A 25,468-nucleotide genomic window follows, 5' to 3' on the forward strand; every position below is an offset into this window, starting at 1 on the left:
CACACTGTTTAAGCTTTCAGTTGACAGAAAAGAAAACACAATTCCACCCATGAACACATAAAAGTTCAGTACATTTATTCACTATCATTTCCATCAAAAAAGCAAAACAAAACAAAAACAACTGCAGCAGGGCTGGACAAAGTGCCACAAGCATACAAGTGACCCTTCCACTCAAATATTTGCTTATTGCCAAGGACACCTTTGACCAAGAAGAAATCCTCATTGACAAATGTGTGCAAGGCTATGTGAGCCAGTATTCTCAAAGTCATCAGTCACTTTTCATTCTTAAAACCACAAATTAAAAAAAAAATGTTGTCCACCTTGTTATTAGACGTTCAAACATGCAATCTTGCCTACGTCACTCTATGTGGTACACTCACATTTGTTATCTAGATATCTAACTCCTATACAAGCTGTGTTACAAAAATCTATACAACAGTTCATTTAAAAACACATGAGTACATTAGTACACATGAGAAACTACAGGCCATACATACATGTACACCGTAGTTCCTAAGCTGACAGTTGTGTCATCCCTTTTTCAACCATACCTGTGGAGCATTAAAACAGAGACACCAAAAGCAAAATAACCCCCAGTTGACAAACTGGCATGTCATCAAGCCCAAAGGAAAGCAATGTACTGTACTTAGCAAGCACTGAAAAGTAAAAGAGGCATGGAAGTCTCTTGCACACGCATGCACACATATGTACACACGCATGCCTGCTTGCAAAATTAAGAGGTTTTTTTTCAGCAAATAGGCAACTGCATGATAGCTTTTCAAAACTGAGTTTCACAGGGAACACAGAACAGTGGAATACACCGGTAATTGAACAATTGAGAATTCACAGGGCTCAAGAGTCCATTACATTAACCACCAAATGTCAAACTAATTGTTTCTTCAAATCTGCAAATCACTTTAATGCCAGTAAGGGCATATACTCAACCACTACATAATAAAATTAGATTAAACAGAAAATGACAATAAAACAGATATGGCACCAATTATTATATGTAAGAGGGGAAAAACCAAAGATAAAATGAATTTGCATATAGCAATAAAATAACATACAACTTCTCACTGCTCAGTCCTAAAGAGTACACCAACTTCCCAAATGATTTTATACAATATGGAATCTTATATATTCATTTATTTATATAAATAAATTGTCATATTCTTGAATGTATTACACTTCCGGAAATAAGAAAACGAATGACACGTCAACAATGACACTAAAGGCCCACGCTGGTTCTGACCTCCTGGACACCAGAGGGCAATGTGGAGTCCAGCTGGAATATGGCAGCGTCAGACAAAACAGGATGACAGGAGAGAATAGGCTGGAGAGACAGTAACTAACTTCTCAAGGCAAAGCAGTTCAACATAATATGTGGTGACAGCATGTTATGTTATAATCATGAAGTAATGTGCTACAAATATTGTCCTGGTCACAGGATGAAGAAAGATATTTCAGGTATCACATGGTATTTGGCATTACGTCTCCACTGGACACATACATGTATATATCTGACACATGAAATAGATAAATTCTGTTTCACCTCCTGATATAAACACATGGTCTAGACTTCTGGAGCAACATTACCCAAAATATTTTCAGAAGTGACCAATCTTCAGCTTTTGGAAAGTATAAAAACTGAACAAAATCCAGCACACTGTATAGTTCAACTTCATGGTTACATAGACCTTATTTAGGCCTTCAGTCTCTTCAACTTTTCAAGTTTAATTGTAGTTTTCTTTTACACATCCGAAACAAAGACGTTATTTCAGGTTGGTAACAGCATTTTATACTTGTAAAGGAAGAATAGAAAATACATGGTGCATACAACACACATCTTTCATCAGCTGCTGCCGTATGTTCCTCCAACACACCTTATTTCACGTGATTCTGGAATAAAAAAATATTATCCATAATTATTGGCCACAGTACAGTGTAAGTCATCCAAAGAGCACTTACAAGTACACGAGAGAAAATAACAGGGCAGAGTTTTAAAAAAAAAATCGGGCATCTCTAGTCCTTCCCGAATTTGGAAAGTCCAATTCCAAACTAAGTACGCCCCCTGCTGCCAGCTTGGGAGAGTGAAGAAAACTGGCTGTTCTCCTCTGAAGCACGTGGTGCCAGTCAGCTGCTTATTTTCACACCGCGGCCACAAGCCCAGCACGCGCGCAGCAGGGGCAGAGAGAAAGCCACGGGCGCCTGGAACACTGCTATCCCTGCCAACCCAATCCCTCCCATATATCCCTTGTGGGACGCAAAGTCAAGTGTGTGCCGCCCCAGTGGGCTGCGGGCCACAGCGGGCTCTGTCATTGGTCGGATTCAGTCTGAGACGGCATTGCTCGCTCATGCGCTGCGAGCAGCACTTTAACTGAGTGAGCTACCCAGCAGCCCCCGGGGCGGAAAATTTTTGATCCAAAAAAAATGGTGGTCGGTTCAATTTGGGCGGCCCACTGCTCTAGCACTGTCTTCAATGAACATGCACCCAATTTGCTGTCATAAGTTCTATTCAGTGTGAAATGACAAACTGGGATTGAAAGCCCTGGATGCGTGTTGATGTGTAATGAGTGACGCAAGGCTTCCCAGTAATTGCAGAATCTATCACTAAAACGCAAATTAAAAGTTGAACTGAAGCAGCGTAAAGAAACCACCATGAACGGCCTATGATTGGTTCATTTATGGGTTAATTTGGAGGTGGTTTAAAAACAGTATTACCATGCTGTCAGGGGAAGAGTATGCTTTAAAATATGTTACAGTCGACCCCAATGAACACAGCTTCAATATGCTCTGTCAACGTGCCCTTCCTGTCAAAGTGCTCTGTCACTTAGCATGGAATCAATAGTGACATCACCACCTCTCCTCCTCCCTCACTCCAGTGTCCTCCGCCAGTGTCCAGGGATTCCTCTGCTTATCAAACTGCAGCGTTATCGGAAGGCCTTGCAAGTGTCCACTGTTTGTTAAAGGAAAAACTATTTTCGCATGATTTGAGGAGGGGAACATTTTTAGGTAGTTCATTTCACCATGGTTTGTTGCAGTCAAAATGCGTTACAGGAATGTTACAGGAAAGGAGTGGCGGGGGGGGGGGGGGAGTAGCAGCAGAGTGTGCTTTAAGCGTGCGCGCCGTGCCGCACCGCCGCCCTCGGGCCGCTCAGTCGGACCACTCGTTCTCCTCCAGCTCGGAGTCGTCGTCGGACTCGCTGTACTCCACGGCGATGCGGCGCGACAGGATGGTGGCCACGTCGTTGCCCACCGGCTCCTTCTTGGCTTCCTGCTCACGCTGCTCCTGCACCTTCCGCAGCTGGATACCTGTGGGGGGGGGTGAGGACAAATGACCCACAAGCCCCTGTCATGGTAAAAAAAAAATACCCACAAGCCCCTTTGACAGACGTACTTTGATATTAAAAAACCCTTTCAAATTTTTTCAGTGCTTGTGTTAACTTGACATGACGTCTTGTACTCACTACAACAGGCCAAACTCAAGTTCCAGAGGGCTGAACCTGCAGGTATTTGTGGCTTCCTTTCAATCAGTAGCCAATTAAGGCCTTGAGCTCAAGGTGTGTGGGCTCATTAGCCAATCAACAACTTGGATTAACCACTGGTGATGAAACCTGCACACACCAGCACACACAGCAGCCATCCAGAACTGGATTCTGATAACTACGATAATAAGAGTGGACATTGCACAGTACTGTGTATTGCATCTCACTGCCAATTTCGAGAGAGAAAACGTGTCCATAAAACCTCATAGAACGTCATGTAATAATAGTCCTGCAGGAAATATTAATTTATATTTGCCTCATTGTGCAGGGAGTACCTTCAAATAATATTAATTACAAATCTATGATCCAATCCTCACATAGTTTTCCCTTTGTGATTTAGCATTTTTGCTAGTTTTGATTGCAAGATTGGGTTTTCTTTATTTTCAAAGGCATTTCTTTTATTTTAAGTTTCAGGATTAAAATAAACAGCCACAAGCCAATTGTCCCTTTTGGGTTTCTGTCAGTTCAACATGTGGTTATCTCCAACCCTGCATCACAAGCTGCAGAAACATTTTTATTTCTTTAGGTTTGATTGTTTTTGCCCACTGTTTTATCGCTGAGCAGTTATAAAAATAATGCATATCACTTTCTGCTGAGCCCCTTCCCAGTAGTCCCACGACCTTGACCCCTGACCTCTCACCTCTGCGGATGGCAGCCAGCAGATCGCTGCGGGCATCGCTCATGGGCATGACTGGGACTTGGCCCTTTCTGGGCGGCGCCTCGCCGGCGGAAGGGGCAAAGTTGCGGGCGGGGGAGAGGACGTGCGTCGGGGGTCCGGGTGGGGGCGGGGGAGGAGCCACCGGAGGACCTCCGCCGGACGGAGGGTGGGACGGAGAAGGCGCGTACGAGGAGGGCGGGGCAGGGGGAGGAGACGGGCTGTAGGGGCGGGACATTGCAGCCATGGCACTGGGGGGCAGGGCAGGGGGTACGGTCGGGCTGTCAAATGCTGTTTGGGCAGAGGGGATGAGTGGTGGGGGAGGGGGCGGGGCTGGAGGCACAAATCCCTCAGGGTGCTGCTGCCCACTGTGAAACACAGAAAAGACACATTGTTTCTCTCCATCTCACAGCAACAAACATTCCTACTTTATCAAGGATAAACACCCATTGCCTGAAAACCCACCTTTTCAGAATATACCTTAATTACAATGTCTTTATTTTAAAAAAACAACCCTTCATTACATTTATATTGCTGGTCTTAAAACATGCACGCCGATGGTGGCACTAATTTGATTGCAACTATGCTCTGTTTCTAGATCTAGTACTGTTTGCTGACCATGTCAAATGTGCTTTTTGTTAGTCCATTTGCCTGCCAAATAACTGAATCGTAAATACCCATGGTGGTGTTGGCAGCACAGCTTTTGAAACACTTACTGTATTCATTATCGGTTATCCCATAATCAAGTGTTTTACTGAATGTATATTTCCATCAGTGTAATATAAAGCTTCAGTAACAATTAGCTGCTGGAATCATTCAGGAGTTCTCTGTTGAGTGTGGCAGCGTCAGGTTTCCTACAACACTTATCATTTTAAATTCAAGGACATTTCAAGGATGTTCTTACATGATTGACATTTTTTGCATTGATTTGTGCTACGGTAAAGAACGCAGACATCACAGAACTTTAACAAAATTTTGCAGTTTCATGGTATGCGTCACAAATCGCACAAAAAAAAACTGGAAGGTTTTCATAAATGCATGAATTGACAGAAGATAAAGTGCCTCTGAAGCTTTCTGTGTGTAGTTCAAGTGATTTCAGATTTAATATTCAGTGTTCAAAATCAATCACGGTTTTTAAGGAGCCGTGAGAACGTTGCGCGAAGGAGGAGGGAGACGGAGGGACCCACGCGGGCACTCACCCGTAGTCCTTGACGGCTTGCGGGCGGGGCCCGTTGAGCGCGGGGTCGGCCGGCGGCGGGGCGTGGGGGGGCTGCACGCGGCCCAGGGAGTTGGCCTGCCTGCCGGCGGCGGCGACGATGGGGCGGTACACGCGGTCCAGGGACTGGGTCTGGGCGGGGGCGGCCAGGAGCTCCCTGCCCTCCGCCGTGCTGTAGGAGCTGGAGCCGCTCACCGGCTGGGAGGGGTGGTTGGGGCTGGCGGGGAAGGAATGCTCCCCCATGTCTGACATCACTGACCTGGGGGAGGGACAGAAAGGGAGCAGAGCGAAAGGTGAGTAAGGGTAGAGGCAGCATGAAGACAGGGGCCCTGGTTTCTTATCTACCCACGCTCCCTCAATGAAAACGCATCATCAGACCTTTCAAAGACGCCCATATCCAAGTCTGATGCAAACCACCGCAACATCTGTATCCACCTCCACATTTGACAGCCTCCGTAGAGCAATGACACCTTATATATACGCTTGAAAACAAATTATAAAGTGTCATATTTGATTCAAAAATAATTGAACAAACCTGTTTTTAAGGTTAATTTGCTGATGCTGATCAGTTCCCTCAAACCTTTATTATGCCTTTATTCTGAAATGACTCTCAGAATAAAATCAAGAGATCTGCAGTCAACCTGGAGAGAGCAATAGAGGGCACAGCCAGGGCTGTGGAGAGAAAGTTCCGGCAACTTGGTGCTCTGAGAAGCCTGTTCACTGAGGCATCCGTCACGAGGGAGGGAACGGGAGAAGCGCCTACCTGTTGTCGGGGGACAGGGAGCCCTCTGACGACATGCCGTGGTAGGGCGACGGCGTGAGACGGGTGTCTGGGCGGAACTCCTTGTCGTAGGCCATCATGTTCCACTCCTGGCGCCGGTTCCGGGCCTTGCGCACCTTCTTCACCTCGCGGCTGGGGTCCTCCACCTGTTTCTGCTCCTGGGGGGGGGGGGGGGGGGGGGGGGGGGGGGGGGGGGGTAAGAGCGAACGCCAACATTATAACTCTCATCAGAGGAAGGGCACAGAGGGAAGCTGCGCCTGAACACCGAGATCAACGCCGAGGGAGAGGAACACCTCCTACACAAAGCCCAACATAGTGCCGCGTCTAGCCACTGAATCTGTGTGGGGGATAGAGCTTAGCACCTCATTTGGACCCTCAACCCTCCATGTACAAACAGCACAGATGCTACAGGATGCTAAGGTTGATTCCCATTAACCACTACGAAACTGGCTCTAGAAAGGAAAACGAAAGAACATTCAAGATTTTTTTCCAAAAAAATAAAAATAAATAAAAAATTGGAGATAGGTAAACAGACCCACAAACACACCCCTACAGCTTCGCAGGTCCATGTGGACGGACAACAACAGCACAGAGATAACAGTGGGAGGGATCTTACTGAGCCGAACAGGGGACTTCTGGAATGGGCCTGTCTGGACTGGGGCCTAGCCTGGTCTGAGTGGGCGGGGCCGCTGGTCTAGAGAGAGGGAAGAGCCTGCAGGGTTAGACCCGAAGCTCCACCCAAAGCGGCCAAACACACGGGGACACAGGGGTGGGAGAGGCGGGGCAAGTGGGAACACTCACACAAAAAGGCACTGTGAGGAGTAGATCCCATTGGTTGAGACACTTTTTTGTGCTGTCCCCATGGAAATGTCATTTGGTCAACAGTTTTAATGTATAACTGCTATTCCGATGGGAAGGCAATTAGGGGCTGGGACATGGGATTCCTACCACGTGGCACACTCACTAATGCATGCATGCACAAACAAGCACACACACTCACACACAGAAGCCACACATAGATGCACACAAATTTCGGGTCAAACCAGAGGTGCAGCGCTGTATGATAGCAAGAGAATTTGGCATATGACCCAACGTTGCAAGTTCAATGCTCTAGTAGAGCCCAGCCATTATACTCTTCAGCAAGGTTGAACTGCTTCAATACACAGTAAATACAACTGTGTAAACTGAGACTAAGTTGTGTACAGTACATCTAGAAGCACCTGACCTAAAATGTAAATGTAACAACTGGCATTCATCTATGATCTAAATAGCATGTCTGGACCAACCATAAAAAAAACATGCAGAGTTATTTGGGGGAAATGAGGCCACACTATGAATGATTTAAAAGGGTTTATGCTGTAAAGATATGAGCAGGACATTTAACCAAGCATAATAGCCTTTCAGCTGATGCTCAAAGAGACAAGATCATTGGCTAACAGGTAAAGCAATTTGGTGTTTGATGGGAAAAACATTTCCAAAAAACTTTCCAATACACAAAAATTAAATACACAATACTGTTGAGGGCATATACCTTAAGAAATAAGTGTTATTTACATTTTTTATTTACACATATTTAATTCATGAAAAACATGACAGGACTCTAAATGCAATGACCACTAAACTTAAAAATATATAGGCTGTGGAATAACCTGTGGTGGAGGACCTGACATTGGTCTGAAGATTTTGCCGATGTAGACACAGTGAGGGGATGGAAAACGCATTGCTCTCTCACTCTCTCCCACTATCAACCCCCTCTATCTTTCCTCTTCCCTTCCCTTTACTCCACGCCTGCCTGTGCATCCTCTGATCCTGGAAGCTCATGAGCTTCAGAGTGCAGCGAGCAATGTGTTAATCCTGACAGTGCTACAGTGCTAACACTCCAGGGAGGGCGAGGGGCAAAAGTGAGGGGGGGGGGGGGGGGGGGCAAGAAAGACAGGGATATAAGAGGATGAAAGAAAACGGAATGAGGCAGTAGAAAGAACGAGAGACAGAACAGAAGGAGTGAGGGAGTGAAAAAGAAGACAGTTACAGAAGAAAAGAGAAGGGCAGAGGGACTGTGTTTGAAAGCGGCGAGGAAAGAAGGTTAATTCTGCACCCAGCAGGGAAGGCTTAGAGCTTGTACCGTATGCGCTCTGTCACTGTCCACATACAGTGGGCACTTTCAGGATTAGCCCAGTAAAGACTTAAAGAGAGTCAGGTCTTCACATAAATCTCTCTCAACTTCACTTATACACTGAAAAGTAGACACTCAGCTTTACATGTATAGCTCAGTTTATATAGAGGAACAGCATAGCATACAACTAAAATTTTAATGATTGTTATTAATATCATTATTAATGTGATTATTATTATTAATCATCATAATCATCATCATCATCATCACCATCATAATAGCAATAGCAACAGCAGTCCTATAGTTGCTAATGCTACTAGTAGATGCTGTCGTGTCTAGTTCATAGAATCAGAAGCACTTTGTAGCAGGATGTATATCAGTCGCACAGATGAAAATAGCATCTGAGGAACAAACCATGAATCTTACTTATTTTCTTACTGGCCATGTATGTTTCAGCAGGCAGCATCCACCAAGTGTTCTTATACATGCACTCACTCACTCTCACACACACAGACACACACACACACGTGCATGCAACAATCTCTCTCTCACACGCAGTGCGCACACACTCTCTCTCTCTCTCTCTCTATCTCTCTCTCTTTTTCTCACACACACGCACAAATTCTCACCTTCTGCCTCCGTTTCTCCTTTCTTTTGTTTTCAGTGGCCTGCAGCATCTTCTCTTTCCACAGGTTGAAGAAGTAGGACGGGTCTGTATAGAACTTCAGGCCGTCCTTCTTGTCATCCCTGTAGAACAGTGTACCCACATCCAAATATGGTCATGAACATGGGAGAAAAAAACATATTGCAGCATGTAGAAATGATAACAGCACCTATAATTCAACATTCACCTCTGCCCCCTTTACTGGAACACCAGAACAGCACCCAGTTGTAACAAACTCCCGCTTTAGGAGAGTCTGTTTTTCTGAATATTGAATCATTTGAATATTCAGCCATAAAAATACTGGCTGGTTACTTGAATCAAAAATGAGAAGTTTAGATTCCAATTTTATTAGGATTCTGTGGATATAATAAAAATAACTACTTATGAGTCTCTCTGTAACTGTTCAATAATCTGAAAATACAAGTGATTTTATACATATAATTGTAATCACTGTAAGATCATATACTTATTTGACATATTTTAAGAATAACTTGTGCGATTTGTGCGATTACAAAAGTTAATTTAATTGACTTTTAATTAACTACCGGGTAAATACTAATACATACATCACTTATAAAACAAGTATATTTCACAGCAACCATTCACTTAACTGCACTGAACCTTCTCTAAAGCAAATCACTAAGTCAGTCAATCAGATGTTCGTATGTAACTGAATGAATCGTGTCAGTGAATCATATGTTCACATTCAGTTGAACGAATATGTCCCGAATTAGTAAGCTGAGTCAAAATGCCCACGCTAACCTGTAGGGGCTGAGGATGTTCAGGGGTGGCGGCTTGTCACAGCGGTGATACATCTCCATTACCGGGTTGGGCACAGAGGTTCTGGAGACTACCTGCTGGTCCTGGATGGTGGAGCTCTTGAAGGCTTTCCTCATGTTGATGTCCTGCAGAGACACTGCACACACACACACACAAAGGCAGGCATTACTCATACTACCACTGATCCTTAATTAATATACAAATATATATTCACACGTTTTCATTTTGTTATGGCTTTGCTACAGTCAATGGTCCAGCACTGACACACCAATAACACAATGTGTAAATACACACAATTATGCGCACAGGAAATGTCAGTTATTAGCAGGGGCTTGTGATTGTCACATTGGTAAGCGAGATTTGAGAAACTCTGCTTTGTGTATGCATCAAAAGGCCCCAATGGAAGTAATAAATTGTCAAATGCACTCAAATAAAAAACTGCCAAGAATCTCCCTGTGAGCGTAAGCAGAGATTGAAATGAATTGCAGCACAAAAGGTGCACACAAATAATGAACAGAAGCCATCAGAAGGAAAGGCTTCAATTCTTACCTACGTGGTAGACAGCAGGTCACACACCATAAGATCATACATACGGTAAAATATATCTGTCTGAAATAAGATTTGTAGATTGCACAAGAAAGCATACAGGCTTTATAGTGTTAAAAAAATGTAATAATCATTATCTCCCACTTCCCAATGTCTAGACCTCAAGTGATACCATCTGGACATTTGTTTAAGTAGGATATGACTCTGGTCTTGTGTGCTGAGAAAACACAAGAGCTTGTGCTGCCTCAGTGGGAGTTGAGGGAACAGCTGGCCAATGAGAGAAAGAGCCCTGGTGCCTCATGCATTATTCAGGCGCTCCTTCAGGTCCATCTGGGCCGGCCTGTCAGGTGAGAGGTGTTAGGTGCTCACCCTTCTGTCTTCCCCCTCCATTTCTTTTGATTCCTGTTTCTCATGCATCGTAGCTCTCTCTCCCAGTCTCTCTAGCTGCAGTACTGCTTTACTCTGCCCCATTGTCTTTTTAAAACCACCTTTACTTCCCCTAATTTTTATGTCACCCCTTATTGGACATGCTCAGTGGACGGGACACAAAACTGGGTGCAACGCAGTCCAACTCACTCTGGCATCTGCTCTGCAAAATCAAAATGGTGAAATCCATAATAAAACAAACATGCACATTTAAAATACATGACTATCGTCAGGCTCTCTTTGACATTACTGCTGATATGATATGGGTAGAGATCTGAGGCAAGTCTCTGCTACCTGCTGGGTCCCTTAGGCTACCTCTAGCAGCACAGATCCAGAAAAAGCATACGTGTGATCTAGATCAACATACAGTAGCTGGAAAAATATTATATATTGATGAGAACATTGTTATAACATTCTGCAGCCTCTTTTAGGTCCTTCTTAGCAAACTGTAACCAGTCCATCCTGTTCTTGCAGCTAAATAATTTTTTTTTAAAAATTTTCATCTTGCACTGTAGCCTCTGTAGTTCCATTTGTGAAGTCTTCTGTGGACAGTAATCACTAACACATCCACGCCTTTCTCCTGAAGAGTGATTCTGATCTGTCGGACAGATGTCTGGGGGTTTTTCTTCATGATGGTGAGAATTCTTTGATCATCAACTATAGAGGGCTTCCTTGGCCTGCCAGGCCCTTTGAGATTATTGAGCTCAAGTGCTCTATTTCTTCTTAACAATGTTAAAACAGTTGTTTTTGGTAAGCCTGAGGTTTGGGCTGTTTCTGACTGTTTTCTCTGCCTCAGAATGACTTGAATTTAATTACCACAATTCTGGCTGACAAATGCCGATAGCAGCCTCCAAACGCAATTGAAAGCTTACAATCAATACTAGATACTGAAAGCTCTTTTGTATAAAAAGTGCTGTCATTTCTACAGGGTGAAACCAAATGTATAAAAATGTCCTTTAATAAAAGTTGGGAATCTGCACTTTAACCACATGTGAACTGATTGATTACAAATATAAAATTGTGGAATACAGAGCAAAATCAAGAAGAAAAAAAATTTATTTGTCCCAAACATTATGGAGCTCACTGTATATCATCTCTGTTTGCCTTGCAAAGCCAGAAGTTTAACTCCAGAGACGAGCTGAGAGTCATGCAAGAATTTTACATTTAGAGATTCTACAGTTTACCTCCTTCCTTATTCTGAAAGTAGCACCAAGACCAATGGTCTTATCTCAACTACAAAAGAATAAACCAGCATTCCACATTATTTCACATGGCTTATTTTACTATGATGGTCTATTTTTTCATTGAATGATCAGATTGTTATTTTACTAACAGGTCAATGTTGCACAGTCCTCTGGGATATCTAGATGTGAAGATAATAAAATAACGTTTAATGTCCATCTATACACTTATCCACCCAATATTTACTTTCACACCCATTCTCTTTGTGAACCTAAAATTGGCCTAAAATAATGATCATAAGGAATGAAATTTACTGGGACTTCAAGTACCAGAATGATCACACGATCAACTTCAGCCATAGTTGCCACAGATCTTGGTTCTGATCGATGTGTTCCAGAAATCTCTGTCATCAGACTGGACAGGGGGAGCGCTGACAAGACAGAAGTCTGGAGGAGCCTACTTTACTACCCAGGAAGAGAGGGCTTATTTCTGTCTGTACTACAAGATCAGCTGATCCACTATGCCCCCCAAACAGGAAGCGGGTTCACCCTGAGGTGACATCCACTGCGTAGCTAGGCTTTATACACAGAGTCTTCCTATTCCTATCACTATCACATGGACCTCCGGCCTCAAAAGCTGAGTAAACTGCCTCATTACATACAAGGGCAGCAGTGTAGCATTGAGGTTATGTAACTCATAACCCAAAGGCTGTAGTTTCAAGCTGAATAGAAGGAGTACATGTAAAATCATGCCAGGCTAGGAACATTGAATCTTCTGCATGAATAATAACACAATGTAAAGTAATGCAGAAGAGTCAGTGTAGTACAAACAAAGCAAAATACATTTAGCAAGTCAACAAATTGCTGAGGAGATTTTCTATTTAACCAAATGAATTTTTTGCGGCACAATCTGCTGTACTTTGAGACTGACAAATGAAAAGACTGTTGAAATGTATTATTACTGTTCTTCTTATTACTGAGTAAAAATGCACACTGAATTAAAAATGTGAAGTACTTAGCTTAATGTGATACTGCAATGCACAGCAGCATTCTCAATGTGTTCATTTAATTTTAACAGTTTATATGATTAAAAGACAAATCAAACATACTCTACCTGAGGTGATTTAACCCTGCACATTTTATTGTGCAGACACAGCACAAGACACCAGGGCAGAAAGAGTGACAAAGAAGCCAGACCTGACCAATCCCAGCCCTCCCCAGCCCTGGCCGGCTCCACCCACCTTCTTCCACAGTGGAGTCCAGCTGCGTGACCTTCACAGCCAATAGATCCACCCTCTCCTGCAGGCTGTTCATGCGCATGTAAAAGCTGTTTGCCTCATTGAACAACTCCCCGAAGATGTCCTCCGCGTGCCTACCTGTTTTAACACATGCAGGCATGCACACGCGCGCGCACACACACACACACACACACACATACACACATACACACACAAGCACGATCAGTTACTAACATAATTATGGTCCATAACCACCACTGCTTATGAGACTTATGGCCCTCCCCAGTACATAAATGCAAATCTATTATCTATAAGAGTACCTATGAGACATGATAATTAAAGTGTACGTTATTTCCTGACCTGATTAAACTTGTCCAGTGACTAAGACACAATGGAAATGACAAGAGCTTGTGGAGTGTGCAGAGCAGACAAAACCATGTGTATTTAAAATGGCCTGTGACTCCAAAAACATTCCTTATAAGAAGCTTTCCTAACTATGGTAAATGCATCAAATGGATTTAGATTATTAACTAAGCAAGTCTAATCATCATTAATCCATAAAAATAGAAATAAACTACACTATGAATGGTACTTCGCTGATGCTAATAGACTGACAGGACCATGATCCCTGACTGGGATGACCCATCATGCCAGCTAAATATGCTTTCCCGCTTTTGAGCGTCCCCTAGGCAACGTCCCCGGGCAACGACTGCTCCACCGAGGGCCCCCCGAGGGGCCCTTGCTGCGCGCTCCGTGTCCCCGCTGTGTGCACATCGCCCGCGGGATTGCAGGGCTGCTCGAGAAAGAGGGACTCAGAAACCGAGGCACTGACCCAGTTCACAGCCCGCTGACACGACCTCAGCGCGCTCCTCTCACTCAGAAATGTGGGAAGCGGACAGGTGCAGAGCGCCAATGGGGCAGAGGGGACGTGAACCCGGCTCCTGAAGACACAACTTAATCCTTCCCTTGAGATAACACCATCCCGAGGGACAGGGTTTTAACCACACAATCAGGAATGCGGATCTGTTTTTAGTTCTGTTTGATGTGACTGTGCCTCCTAAACGCAAGCTGAAGGGGCAGAATCTGCAATCTGACATGTCATCAGGAAAAATCTTTTGTTTCTCCGCATGCACGATGTTGATTGGATCAAAGACACCAGAGTACATCGGGCTCCTACTCCGTCCGTTTTGTGCCTGGGGAATATTTTGCTGTTCTGAAATCTATCTTTCTATGGAGAGCTTCCAGTGTCCCTTAATTAGCTTGCAGTAACTGAAACTAACTCAAATCAGAGCCAATTTCATTTCAGTTACATCATTACTAGAGGAAGTATGGACCTGGACTAACCCAGCTTTAAAAGTGCAGTTTATAGGCTTTTAATCTCCAGACATGACAACATCCATTCCCTCCAACCTCCCCAGCTCATAAAGTCAACAGGAACATCTCCAATATTGTTGGCTACATTATTATCATGCTCTTACATCATACTGCTGCTGTATTTTATATGTAACCAGGTTACGGTCAGGTCAGAGCACTCACTCAGACTTCCCAGCTGTTTGATAATGGCCGCCAGGGTGCTGTTAGTGACACACTCGAGCTCGCTGGTCACCCCGTCTGGCAGAGCTCCTCGGCACAGGTGCCTTGGCTCGATGCTCCTCTTCACCAGCGGCATGGCTACACCTGTGCCGCACACTCACCTAGAGAAGGAGAGAGAGGGAGAGAGGGAGAAATAGAGAGGTCAGGAGGGAGTACTGCACTTTGAAGTGCACTTTTTGACATTTGAAGCCAGTTTAATGACAAAAAAGAAATACCGTAGAAGGACTATGACATTAGTTCAAGAGTACAGCTATTAGCGTTGGTGAAAGAAAAAAGAATAATTTCTGCATTAGGACTGGAGGTTGAAAATCAGGAGGAAAAATTAAACAAGTAAAGGATGGTGAGTGAGAGAATAACACAGAGCTGTTGACACAGTTAACAGCTGGGTATGAAAGGGAGTCCAATGAAGACAGGCTTCTATTTCAACCACAGAGAGCATGACAGGGGTAGCACATAGTAACTAATGCAGTTACGACTTAAAATACACAGAATACAAAAGAATACTCGAGTAGTTCAGTTTTTTGGCATAATAACAACAAAATAAATATTTATATATAAGCTTAATTGCTAATAAATGAATAGCCTATATGAAATGACCTGGTTGTGAAAATTTCAGGACAAGATTGCAGGGTGCAAAGGTGCTGGCAGTTTACAGCTGGTACCGCTAATTACAACATTACAGCACTGCTAATGAAACATGAAGATGAGCACAGCACTGTGTGTGTATGTGTGTGTGTGTGTGTGTGTGGGGCGGGGGGGGTTGCACGTGTGTGTGTGTGTGTGTGTGTGTGTGGGTGTGTGCACGTGTGCGCATGCACTGCTCTCAGCCCATCAGATTAATGAAAAGTGACTGTGTGGCCTCAGTCTCTCACCACGCAGCTCTAATGTGGCCTAGTAGCAAACTGCCAAGTACTGAGCCCTTTTGCCAGAGGAGCACTAATACATGAAACCTTCCACTCTGCCTGTGCCATATTCAAACCCCCTGCCCCCCCCCCCCCCCCCCCCCCGCCCAATGTTTTGCTTTTCTTTCTTAATCCTCTCCTTGAGAATGACCCACAGAGCCTGATCTCCAAGAACCATCCTTCCCCTGACCACTGGAATCTTCTCCAGCTCCAAATTCAGAGCATGTTTTATCCCTACACAGCATTGGTATTTCTAAAGTGGCACTAACAATAGCGGTGGATTTGCAAGAAGTGCTGTTGAGAGAGACTAAAGCATCATTTGTGCTTTCAGCCATCAGAGTCCAAGCTGCGATTAAAATATGTTTGCAATACAGGAGTTTTACTTTGTATTCCTAAAAGTACCTATAGCCCCACAGGAAAGACTGACTTAAGGCCAGTGTCTCTGACATATTTCAGATCCTGCTTAAACAAAAGGCACCTTTGCAATTGTTACCATGCCCCTTCAAGTCTTTCCGAAGCTATACACTTAAACTGTCCTTAAAGGTTTCTATTTTTATGATGATACAGCAAAAAATTCCTTTCTTCTTTGGGTTGTAGTCATGTCATATTTAGTCTGCTGTTCACTGAGCCTTTAACAAAATGGAGTGGGCTGAGAGCACTGAAGTGCCTGTGAAGGAACACACAGCCTGTTGGAAAGCTTCAGTCAGCCAATGCCAGGCCGTTGCCATGGCAATGCAGAGGGGCCTTCCACATGCTCTGTTGCCCAATGCAACACTAACAACAGAGGAGATGAGCACAACTGAAGCACCATACCATATATGTACATGCATGTATGGGAAAGCTACACATGTGCAGAAGCACAGAGCAAAATCATGATCAAAGATCATGAAACCAAGCTTGCTGTGGTTACCTATCCAACAGAAATGCTGCCCATTAATTTGTTCCACAACCACAAGAAATAGGACATGAAGTTCCCCAAGGCTAAGGCATCCTCTTGCAGCTGTCTACTTTGCACCAAATTTGCATAACGGGAGAGCTAAATGTGTGTAAACAACCTCAAGGGGAAATGTAAGCAAGAAAAAAAACTCAGTGGATGTGGCTGAGATGCCTTTTGCTTTTAAAACATTCCAGTTTGAGGGATTCAGGAATGTTTTTCAGAAGATAAAGTGGGGAAGAAGTCCTGTAACAGCAGGGGTATTACCATGTTAAACAGAGCAATGACACAGAAGTTGTTTTGTAAGAAGTTTTGCATTAAATATATTCATATTGAAATATTAATGAAGAACCATTCAAAAACAGGCAATTTATAATAATCCCTCACAAATATCTAGCTTCATGAAATGACATTCCATCTGTGGGGTGTTGTCCAAGTTTATCTTTCAGTGAAGACTTGCCCCAATTTAAAAGTGCTCAACTTGAAACTGATTTGTAATATTGCAAGTTTACAACTGACTGAACACATGTATAGAGACCAGAGGGACATGGACATAGGCTAAATGTAATAACGGGCTAAATCATTGCTGGCAGCCTAACTTCAAAGAACAAATTCTCATTTCTCAGTTTAAAATTGCAAGAAAACAATGAGCAATTTTGAGCAATGAAACCTGTGTTATTCCATATTTAATGCCAATGTTTTTGGAATTTTGAAGCTGAATAAGAAAAACAGCAGATTAAGCTAAAACTAAAAAAATGATCAATACACCAATTAGCCTATTTTAACTAATAGGAATAAAATAGTCAATTAAATATTTGACTGATTTTCCTCATTTAAATTAATGTTGCTTAGGATTCATTTATTAGCTACTACTTCATTTATGTGTATCCATAATAGATGATATCCTATTCCATGCATGTAAGCACATCCACTGGTTTGGCCTAGTGTTGGCCTAAACCTATGTGACAATCCTAAGTGGGTTATTTATTCTTCATCACATTTACTGCCTTCATATTATCCATACAGATATGTATAGCTACATTTCAGAATGTTAATTTCGATTAAAAAAAAATGTTCATCTTACTTTTTCATACCCTTTGTTCAAGCCCGCAAAACAAGTGCTGAACGTCTACATTCACTGTAACACATCTTATTAAAGAAAAGAAACCATGGAAACAATTCTACTGTGCCAGAAGAATGACACTGCTGATTTTTTAGAAAGCAGTCTTACAAAATCTAGGTTTACGATGTGGAAGTTGTAGAACTCCCATTCCTTTGCTAATAAAATGTTTATTTTATATAATCATAAATATAGATTTTCAGATACCCATAGGCCTACATCTTGGACATTAGGTGGTGACCCAAAATTGCAAAAATTAGTTTGGGTGGTATTCAATATATATTCATTAAAAAGAAGCTATGATTGAAGAGATTTCCATAAACCCATGATTGTAATTGTAATATAGGATAAGGGAAATCTGTGAACTGTCAATGACAGCAAAATAAATTTGAAATATATGGTTCTCTGAGGTTGACCTGATCCACCCACTGGAAGTGGATTTCTATAAAATCAATTGCCATTCCACATTCCTCCACTGAAAACCTGTAAAATATGTCAACACAAAAGTAACAGACCCGCATACACACCCAAAAGCTCAACTACAAAGGCAGCCATCAACTGATGTCATACACAATGCTCTCTATGTCTGATGCACTGTCCAAGGAACCACATTCAAAGGAAAACATGTTAATTTATTTGTCTCATTTAGCCGAAGAGTAACAGTTTACACAGAGCTTAGGTTTGTATGTTTCTCTGTGTTCTACACATTGTAATTCCTTTTACTTCAGTGTCAGCTTCAGTCTTTCTGTAGGTAATAATACCAAACTGAGTATGTCTGAAGGTTTTATTATGTGGACGATTATTTTTCCTACATGTGAATTCAAGAAAATCTTGAAATCAAAAATGCTAAAGTGGCATTACTACCCAAGTAAAATGAGATTACTAATAAATGTGTGATTTTAAATAGGTCCCCAGTGTTTTTCATACTATGGTTTGCTGGCATCAAACCTGTCTTTCACACATTAAAGTTGTAAATAGCCTAAGCCTTTTCACATCTTAGTAGACTCATATTTCTCATACATACAGACCCTGGGGAATGAGATATGTTAACTGAGTGACTAATGAGTTAACCTACAATGTGCTACTGTTAGTACATCCAGTGACGAACAGAGGAAAGCACTTTGTTAAACAGTAGAGATCAACAAGCTCTCCCAAACAGCCCCTGTACATGATGGTATATTTAGCGCCAAGGCAATAAGTTGCTCCAACAGGCTTAGTTGGCAGCTGTAAATATGTAATGAGCAAATTACGGCTGAGAGGATGTATGTGCATATATCCTTTCATCTACAACAACCAAGTAGCAGCCTATAATCTGTAGTGTCAGAATATTGGGTTAGGACGGAGTGTGGCACAGTGGGTAAGGAACTGCGCTTGTAACCGAAAGGTCACAGGTTCGATTCCCGGGTAAGGACACTGCCGTTGTACCCTTGAGCAAGGTACTTAACCTGCATTGCTTCAGTATATATCCAGCTGTATAAATGGATACAATGTAAAGTGCTATGTAAAAAGTTGTGTAAGTCGCTCTGGATAAGAGCGTCTGCTAAATGCCTGTAATGTAAGTGAATAAAAAGAGCAGAACCAAATATGGACAAACGATTCAACCATGTTTCTTTGTCTAAGAGTCTAGTTGGCTGATACTGCCATCCTTCAACAATATTACTTGTGTTGATCATACAGAAAAAACATTTCAGGCCAAATGTTGATTACTTTAAAGTCTCAGTAAGTCCTTTATATCAATCTTTATTCTTAGACCACTTTTACTACTACTATGCTACGTCTGTACGGCCACTATTTTCTAAAAGAAGCTAAATAAGAATTTAGTTTTTGCAGTAAAACAAACACATTAACATTTTAAAACTTATGAATACAGCAAATCACTATCTTGGGCTATATTTTAACGATCTAAGCGCACGGTCTAAAGCACATGGCGCAAGTGCATTTAGGGCGTGTCCAAATACACTTTTGCTAGTTTAACGGCGGATAATCTGAGCGCAAAGTAAATCGCATGGTTCAAAGGGGCTGTACTTTTAATTAGTCATAGGTGTGTTTTGGGCGTAACATGAAATAAGCCAATCAGAGTGTCATCTCCCATTCCCTTTAAAAACCAGGTGCGCTTGCACCGTGGCGGATTTCTATTATAATGGCGGATTTGCCAAGTAGTAGGAAAGAACGCTTCTCTGCACCATTATGACATGTATTTTTTTAATAAATATTGCGTGTTTGTGCACCCGCCTATGTAGGCGCATATTACTATCTTAATAATGCAGCCCTTAAAATAACAGTAAAATACTGCGCCATTGACTTAAGACCAGGTTTTCGTTGGTCAATCGGGCAATCGCTTTCCGCTGCCTCAAGATAGCAATGCGCCTGACCACACCTCATTTTAAGACCAACACACCCATGGGCGCTCAGATGGGCGCAAGTACATTTGCTATTTAAACAACGTGGGCGCTGGACAGGAAAATGACAACTGCGTCGGTCTGAAACTAGCAAAGACACTTGCGTTGCACTTGGCTTGCTTTCGGGTGTAAGATAGAGCCCCTTGTGTCTCCAAAAAAATGAATGGAAACTTTAAGGTTCCTCTAATTTTTTATCCAGCATAGCCACATAAATCCTGCCCAAAAATTTACGCCCAGCAAATACATTGGTCAAGCCAACCAGCCCCCTGTGTGACAACTGTCCTGGTCCTGCTCCAAAAGATTGATCCCACATGCAGAAACTCCCATAGCAGGGGTATAATTCAAAGTGTCTCACTCCAGAACCTGAGCTACTCAGTCAAGCCAAAATGAAAGGAAAGAACATCTCATGATATGAAGGTCAAGTTTCGACACAAAAACAGGCTCTTGGATTATTCCCACCTTGTTTATTTAGACTGTACCAAACCATGCTTCAACATAAAACAGGGTTCAACATGGTGAACTCTAGGCAATAGTTCAATAGAGAGGTTCACATGATAGGATCACATTACATTCGCTCCCTGGATCAGTAGAGCAGAAGAAAAAGGTTTTAATCCAGGATGTCATTCATTCCATTTCTGATCTCCGCGGTGCAATAGACATGTTTTCCATTATTGTTTTTTTGCAGCTACGGTACTAATCAAAACTATATTGATATTTTAGTCAAAACATGTTGTGGCAATATGTTTACAATGTATAGATACAGGAGCCACTTAGATCTAATAATAGCACCCATTGAAAAAAAGCAAGTAATATGTAAGAGATTTATGACAAACTAGAATTTCTAAAAGAGGCTATGTATCAAGTATTCTCTTAATGCATTTTGTTTCTTCTAATTTAATATGTATATTAGCTAAACATTTAACATAAATAGCTAAAAACAATACAAATGAGCAAAACAACCCTCACTGTAGTGCTTATCACTCTTAAACTCCATAGCTTACTCTAACTTTATTTCTATTGTGTTGAATGTTGTATCAGATCACAGTTAGACATGACTACAAGCAGAGCAGACAGCAGAAAGAGCCTCTGTGAGTCTGTTCCTTGGAGTAAGAGAAGGAAAGATAGTACATAGTCCAATTACATCTGCTTAATACGTTAAATTTATCCTTAACTAACAAAGGCTATTAAGTGCCATTTTACATTGCATCCTTTGTCATGGGGTCACACTAATATTTCCTCCTCAAGCATTCCTGAAGATTGACAGTCAACAGAAAAAAGCTGTTTTGTCAGTATGCAAAAACAGTGCAAGAAAAAGAACAGTCTTTCATGTTCTCTAGATGTGTTTAAGTGATAAATAAGTGTCTGACTCTTAAAGGGACAGGCGCACTACTCCAAGTAGTGTACACTGCATTTGTTTCAGAAATAAGATCATTTCACAATTATTTTGTGCCTAAATTATTTGATTAGGCCTACAGAACCAAAAAGGCTACCACTGTAGACAGCACCCTGGACATTAGATGAAAACACATATTTAGATGGAGGCATATTTAAGTAGTAGGCCTACTTATTTTCAGGCTGTCATATCAAAGGAGATAGTGCTCTTACTAAGAAGAAGAATAAGAAGGAGAAGACCGCTTTTCAAACCTGTGCACACAATATTAAGGACAACCAATGTTTAAAAAGTCATTGAGTTGCAGTTTTAATAAAAGTACAGACTTTAATCCTCCTCAAACTCTGAGATATAAACAGTGTACACTCTCAAAAAAAGGGAGAGTGCTCACATTAAACAATGCTGGCTGATATTTAATTTTGCCATTAATATAGGCTATTTGTATACATAGGTACATATCCATTTATAGAGTTTCTTAAAGACTACATTACTCTGTAACAGTTTTTAATTAAACACATGAGAGGGGGAGAAATAATCTCTAAAGAAATCAGTCCCAACTGGCAATCCTAATGATAGCTGTCATTGAGCCTCCTGAAATATTTATACTCCATTACTCTCTCAACTCAATCAACAACGTGAGCATAACTCATGAAGCAATTCAACTTAATGCACAACCAGTGCTATAATTAAATCCCAATCTAATGTTGAAAATCAAGGGTGCATATAACTCTGCATCTTCTCCATCTGTCAGTGCACTTGGTGTGCTAGTCACAGTGTACTAGCCACTTAACGCACGAAGAAAGAAAAATTATGATTCTAACCAGGATTGTAATTTTCTTATTGGTTCCCCAAAAAACAATAACATGCTGTACTGGCTGAAGTTCAAACTTTTTTGTCTTATTCAAACAATATAGTCACATTTGAGTAGGCTAGTTTGTCAGGCACTGTACGGTAATTTTAGGTTACACATCACTTTTTAAAAAGTTGTAAAACAAAATCTTTGAAATTGCTTGTGGTACCATTTGCGGTGGCACTAATGCCTACTTATTGCTTCCTATTTGCAGGTAGAGAGGTCTCCGTTAGCACACATGACAAGACATGGAAGCCAGATGGGCAAGTTCCAAAGTGCCAATCTAAAGCTTATCCCTTTCTACCTACCAGACAACAGGGGCATAACAATACCTTGCTGCCAGCTCGTACTCTGAACATGTTACTTCCTTTTCCTCTCTTTGTATATACATGCCCTTCTTAAAGGTCCTGAGCTGCATGCATGCTTGCGAGCATTCTGTTCCATAATATGGATTCATGGTTAAACAACTAGCATATGCTCAATCTGCACATTGGGTCACAACACTGAGGAAAAGCTTTGATAATTCTGTGAGAAACTCCTCAGATACACCAAATGGTGCGTCAAGGTCACCAACAGCAAGAAACTAAAACTTATCATGTCAGGGTCATCAATAGCAAGAAACTCCTCTGCAAACCAAACAGCGGAAGTATCTCAGTGGTGAAGGAACACGTGTAGTCTTAACCTTTGTCACTGGAATGGGATTAATTTAATGCAATCTCAGTCATTTGATTCCAAAATTAATGTCTTAACCTTTCCTCTGTGCTAACAGTTATGCTTACACGGAGGTGACTGCCGTCTGCCAGTAGTGTGGCTTTATACAAATCGCTTTCTAACTTGGTAGATGTGAACATGCCTTTGGCTTGTGTAGCCTGTATAAATAAAATTGTGTATCCTGCTACGACACTAATATGCGAGTGACTACAGGGTGCAGATATCCTAAGTACTACTATGTAAGAGCTTAAAACTGCTAGGTGTGCAGTGGTAAGAGTCAAAGATGAATGCCAGGTTAAAATGAAAGCAGTTTATTGTTCAGTGTGTCAGTAATAATGACAATATACATTGGTGGAAAATGTGAGTGGTGAAATAGCTATATGCATAAATGGAGACCATGTTGACGAGTCTCCCTGAACCACTGCATGTTTCCCCTTACATACAAAACAATAAAAGCAAAACATCAAGTCATCAAATAAATGCGCAATCATAGCAAAACAGTATAGATCAATGATCCTGCTTGTACTACCTTTGTAAGCATATCACACTGGGTTAACCTTTGTATCTGACTGAGGTTCTGACCCATAGGTATCAAGATATTTCATAAGCACATGATCTTTAGGTAGCACAACACCACCAAAGACACCAACTTGTTCCCCATGACATCATTCTTCCAACAATACAAAACGTGATTACATTGTACTATAAAGAACCTAAAGTTCACATAATGCTGATTCAATCGGATGTTTTGCAACTGAGCTCTGTCTCTTCATTATAATTGCTGGCTCCCTGTCAGCACAGTAAACAGACTGTTTTACTTTAAGAGGCAGACTTCTGTGAACTGCCCAGCAATTCCATCATTTCAACTGATTCAGTGACGCTATTTTTAATTTAAGTCAAACATCAACATTGCATGGTCACATGGAGAATCTTCTGGATTACAACTCCCTCTACACACCACTTCCCGTACCAATCTTTGTTTTGGTATAGTTTATGATCGTGACATTCCTCTAAGCTGACGAGATGACACACTAGGCCTCATTCTGGAGACAAGGCTGCTTACATTGCCAAACCATACTGAATTAACACATGGCCATACTCCTGTCAAAACTGACCCATTTATATCCTCAGGTTTTCACTCCACCAGATACGACATACTGCGAGATGACACAATTCAAGTATGAAAAGAAAATTGTAGAAAACTCCCATAAGATTTTACAACACCTGTAGCCTAATGTCCCCAATTCCTACCCCCAGGTGAATATAACTAGAAGATTAGGAGATGTTTAACAAAACTCGCTCATCATGCCATAGGTAAAAATGTACACTTAAGACCAAACGTCATGAGTAGTAATGCAATGTTTCGCCACATTTATCAGGAGGGAGGAGACTGAAGCTCTATAAAATAAATCTATAAACAATAAGGGAATAAAGTTTATATCAGATGCATTTTTTAATTAATGGTAGATGATGCAGAAATAGAATAGCCTACTAGCGCTCAGCTCCAACCATTATTACTATAACGTCGTTGTGACATACACAACTCAGCAGTTCTCCGTTGCTATTGTACTTGACACACGATTAGCGTCAAGACTAAACAGGTGATGAGCTACAGAAAACTGCTATCTTGAAAACCAGCAATGTGTTTTTAAAACGACCACCGGCCAGAACAGAACGAGCCACATAAAAAACAAGGTCTGATCGGACAACGGAGTACTCCTATTTTAAATAATGTTCATAAGAATCGCGTGTCTACGGTCAGCGCTTGCTTCCTCGGTGTGTGATGATGTACCGCTATGACAATCTATTGTTCGCGTTAGCTAAACCATGGCTAGCCAGTTCAAGACGATTGTAGTTTTACATGGAACGGTGCAACCGCTCCCCCACAATACGGCCATAGCAAGCCGATACTAATGTTCAGTTTAGGTTTATGTCACAATATAATATTTCATGCAACCATTTCGCTTCGCACAAAGCTCAACGTATCTAATGATCATACATATGAAAGGGATTAAAATATCGACTTACTTGAGACCAGTGTTTTTTTTTCCTTTAATATTTTTTTATTTTCCCTCACCCTGCTAGTTTTTAATGACAAGGCCTTATGAATCTTATTAGAAAACGTTTCAGTATGTCCCTTGCATTATCGTAGTCAAAAAGAATGGAGGACGCTTAAATCAGGGTTCCCTGCTGTCTGCATGCCTGTTTCCTTGGTAGCATCTACTCCACGGTTCTGCAGCAGAGATATCGTGGCGCATGCGTGTTTTGGGGCACACGGACCACCACCCTCTGCTACACAAGAGTACTCACGCGCTCGCACTAAAATTCAGGGCTGAAAGAAATAACAGCGTCTGTCGTCGGGGTCCGACGGACGCCCATCAGAAGACAATACGTTGCATTCTCTCTGAGCTTTAAAGACCA

The 25,468-nt window shown here is 42.0% G+C and overlaps 1 protein-coding gene across 2 annotated transcripts; it reads right to left on the reverse strand.

Moving 5' to 3' along the window:
• Positions 1 to 3,089: 3,089 nt before the first annotated feature.
• LOC118235899 (wiskott-Aldrich syndrome protein family member 3-like) lies at positions 3,090 to 25,343 on the reverse strand. 2 transcript variants are annotated; one of them, XM_035433768.1, is made up of 10 exons: positions 25,076 to 25,343; positions 14,685 to 14,842; positions 13,152 to 13,286; positions 9,740 to 9,893; positions 8,943 to 9,060; positions 6,817 to 6,894; positions 6,183 to 6,358; positions 5,403 to 5,678; positions 4,189 to 4,571; positions 3,090 to 3,315 (listed from the first exon to the last, which is right to left on the reverse strand). In XM_035433768.1, the coding sequence occupies exons 2-10, from the start codon at positions 14,815 to 14,817 to the stop codon at positions 3,158 to 3,160; spliced, it is 1,611 nt and encodes a 536-aa protein (XP_035289659.1). In that variant the 5' UTR covers positions 14,818 to 14,842; positions 25,076 to 25,343; the 3' UTR covers positions 3,090 to 3,157. The 2 variants fall into 2 exon arrangements, with proteins under 2 accessions (XP_035289659.1, XP_035289660.1); XM_035433769.1 differs by lacking the exon at positions 6,817 to 6,894.
• Between the last annotated feature and the right edge of the window lie 125 nt (positions 25,344 to 25,468).

The sequence above is a fragment of the Anguilla anguilla genome, chromosome 9 (genome assembly GCF_013347855.1).
Source record: "Anguilla anguilla isolate fAngAng1 chromosome 9, fAngAng1.pri, whole genome shotgun sequence".
NCBI classification, from domain to species: Eukaryota; Metazoa; Chordata; class Actinopteri; order Anguilliformes; family Anguillidae; genus Anguilla; species Anguilla anguilla.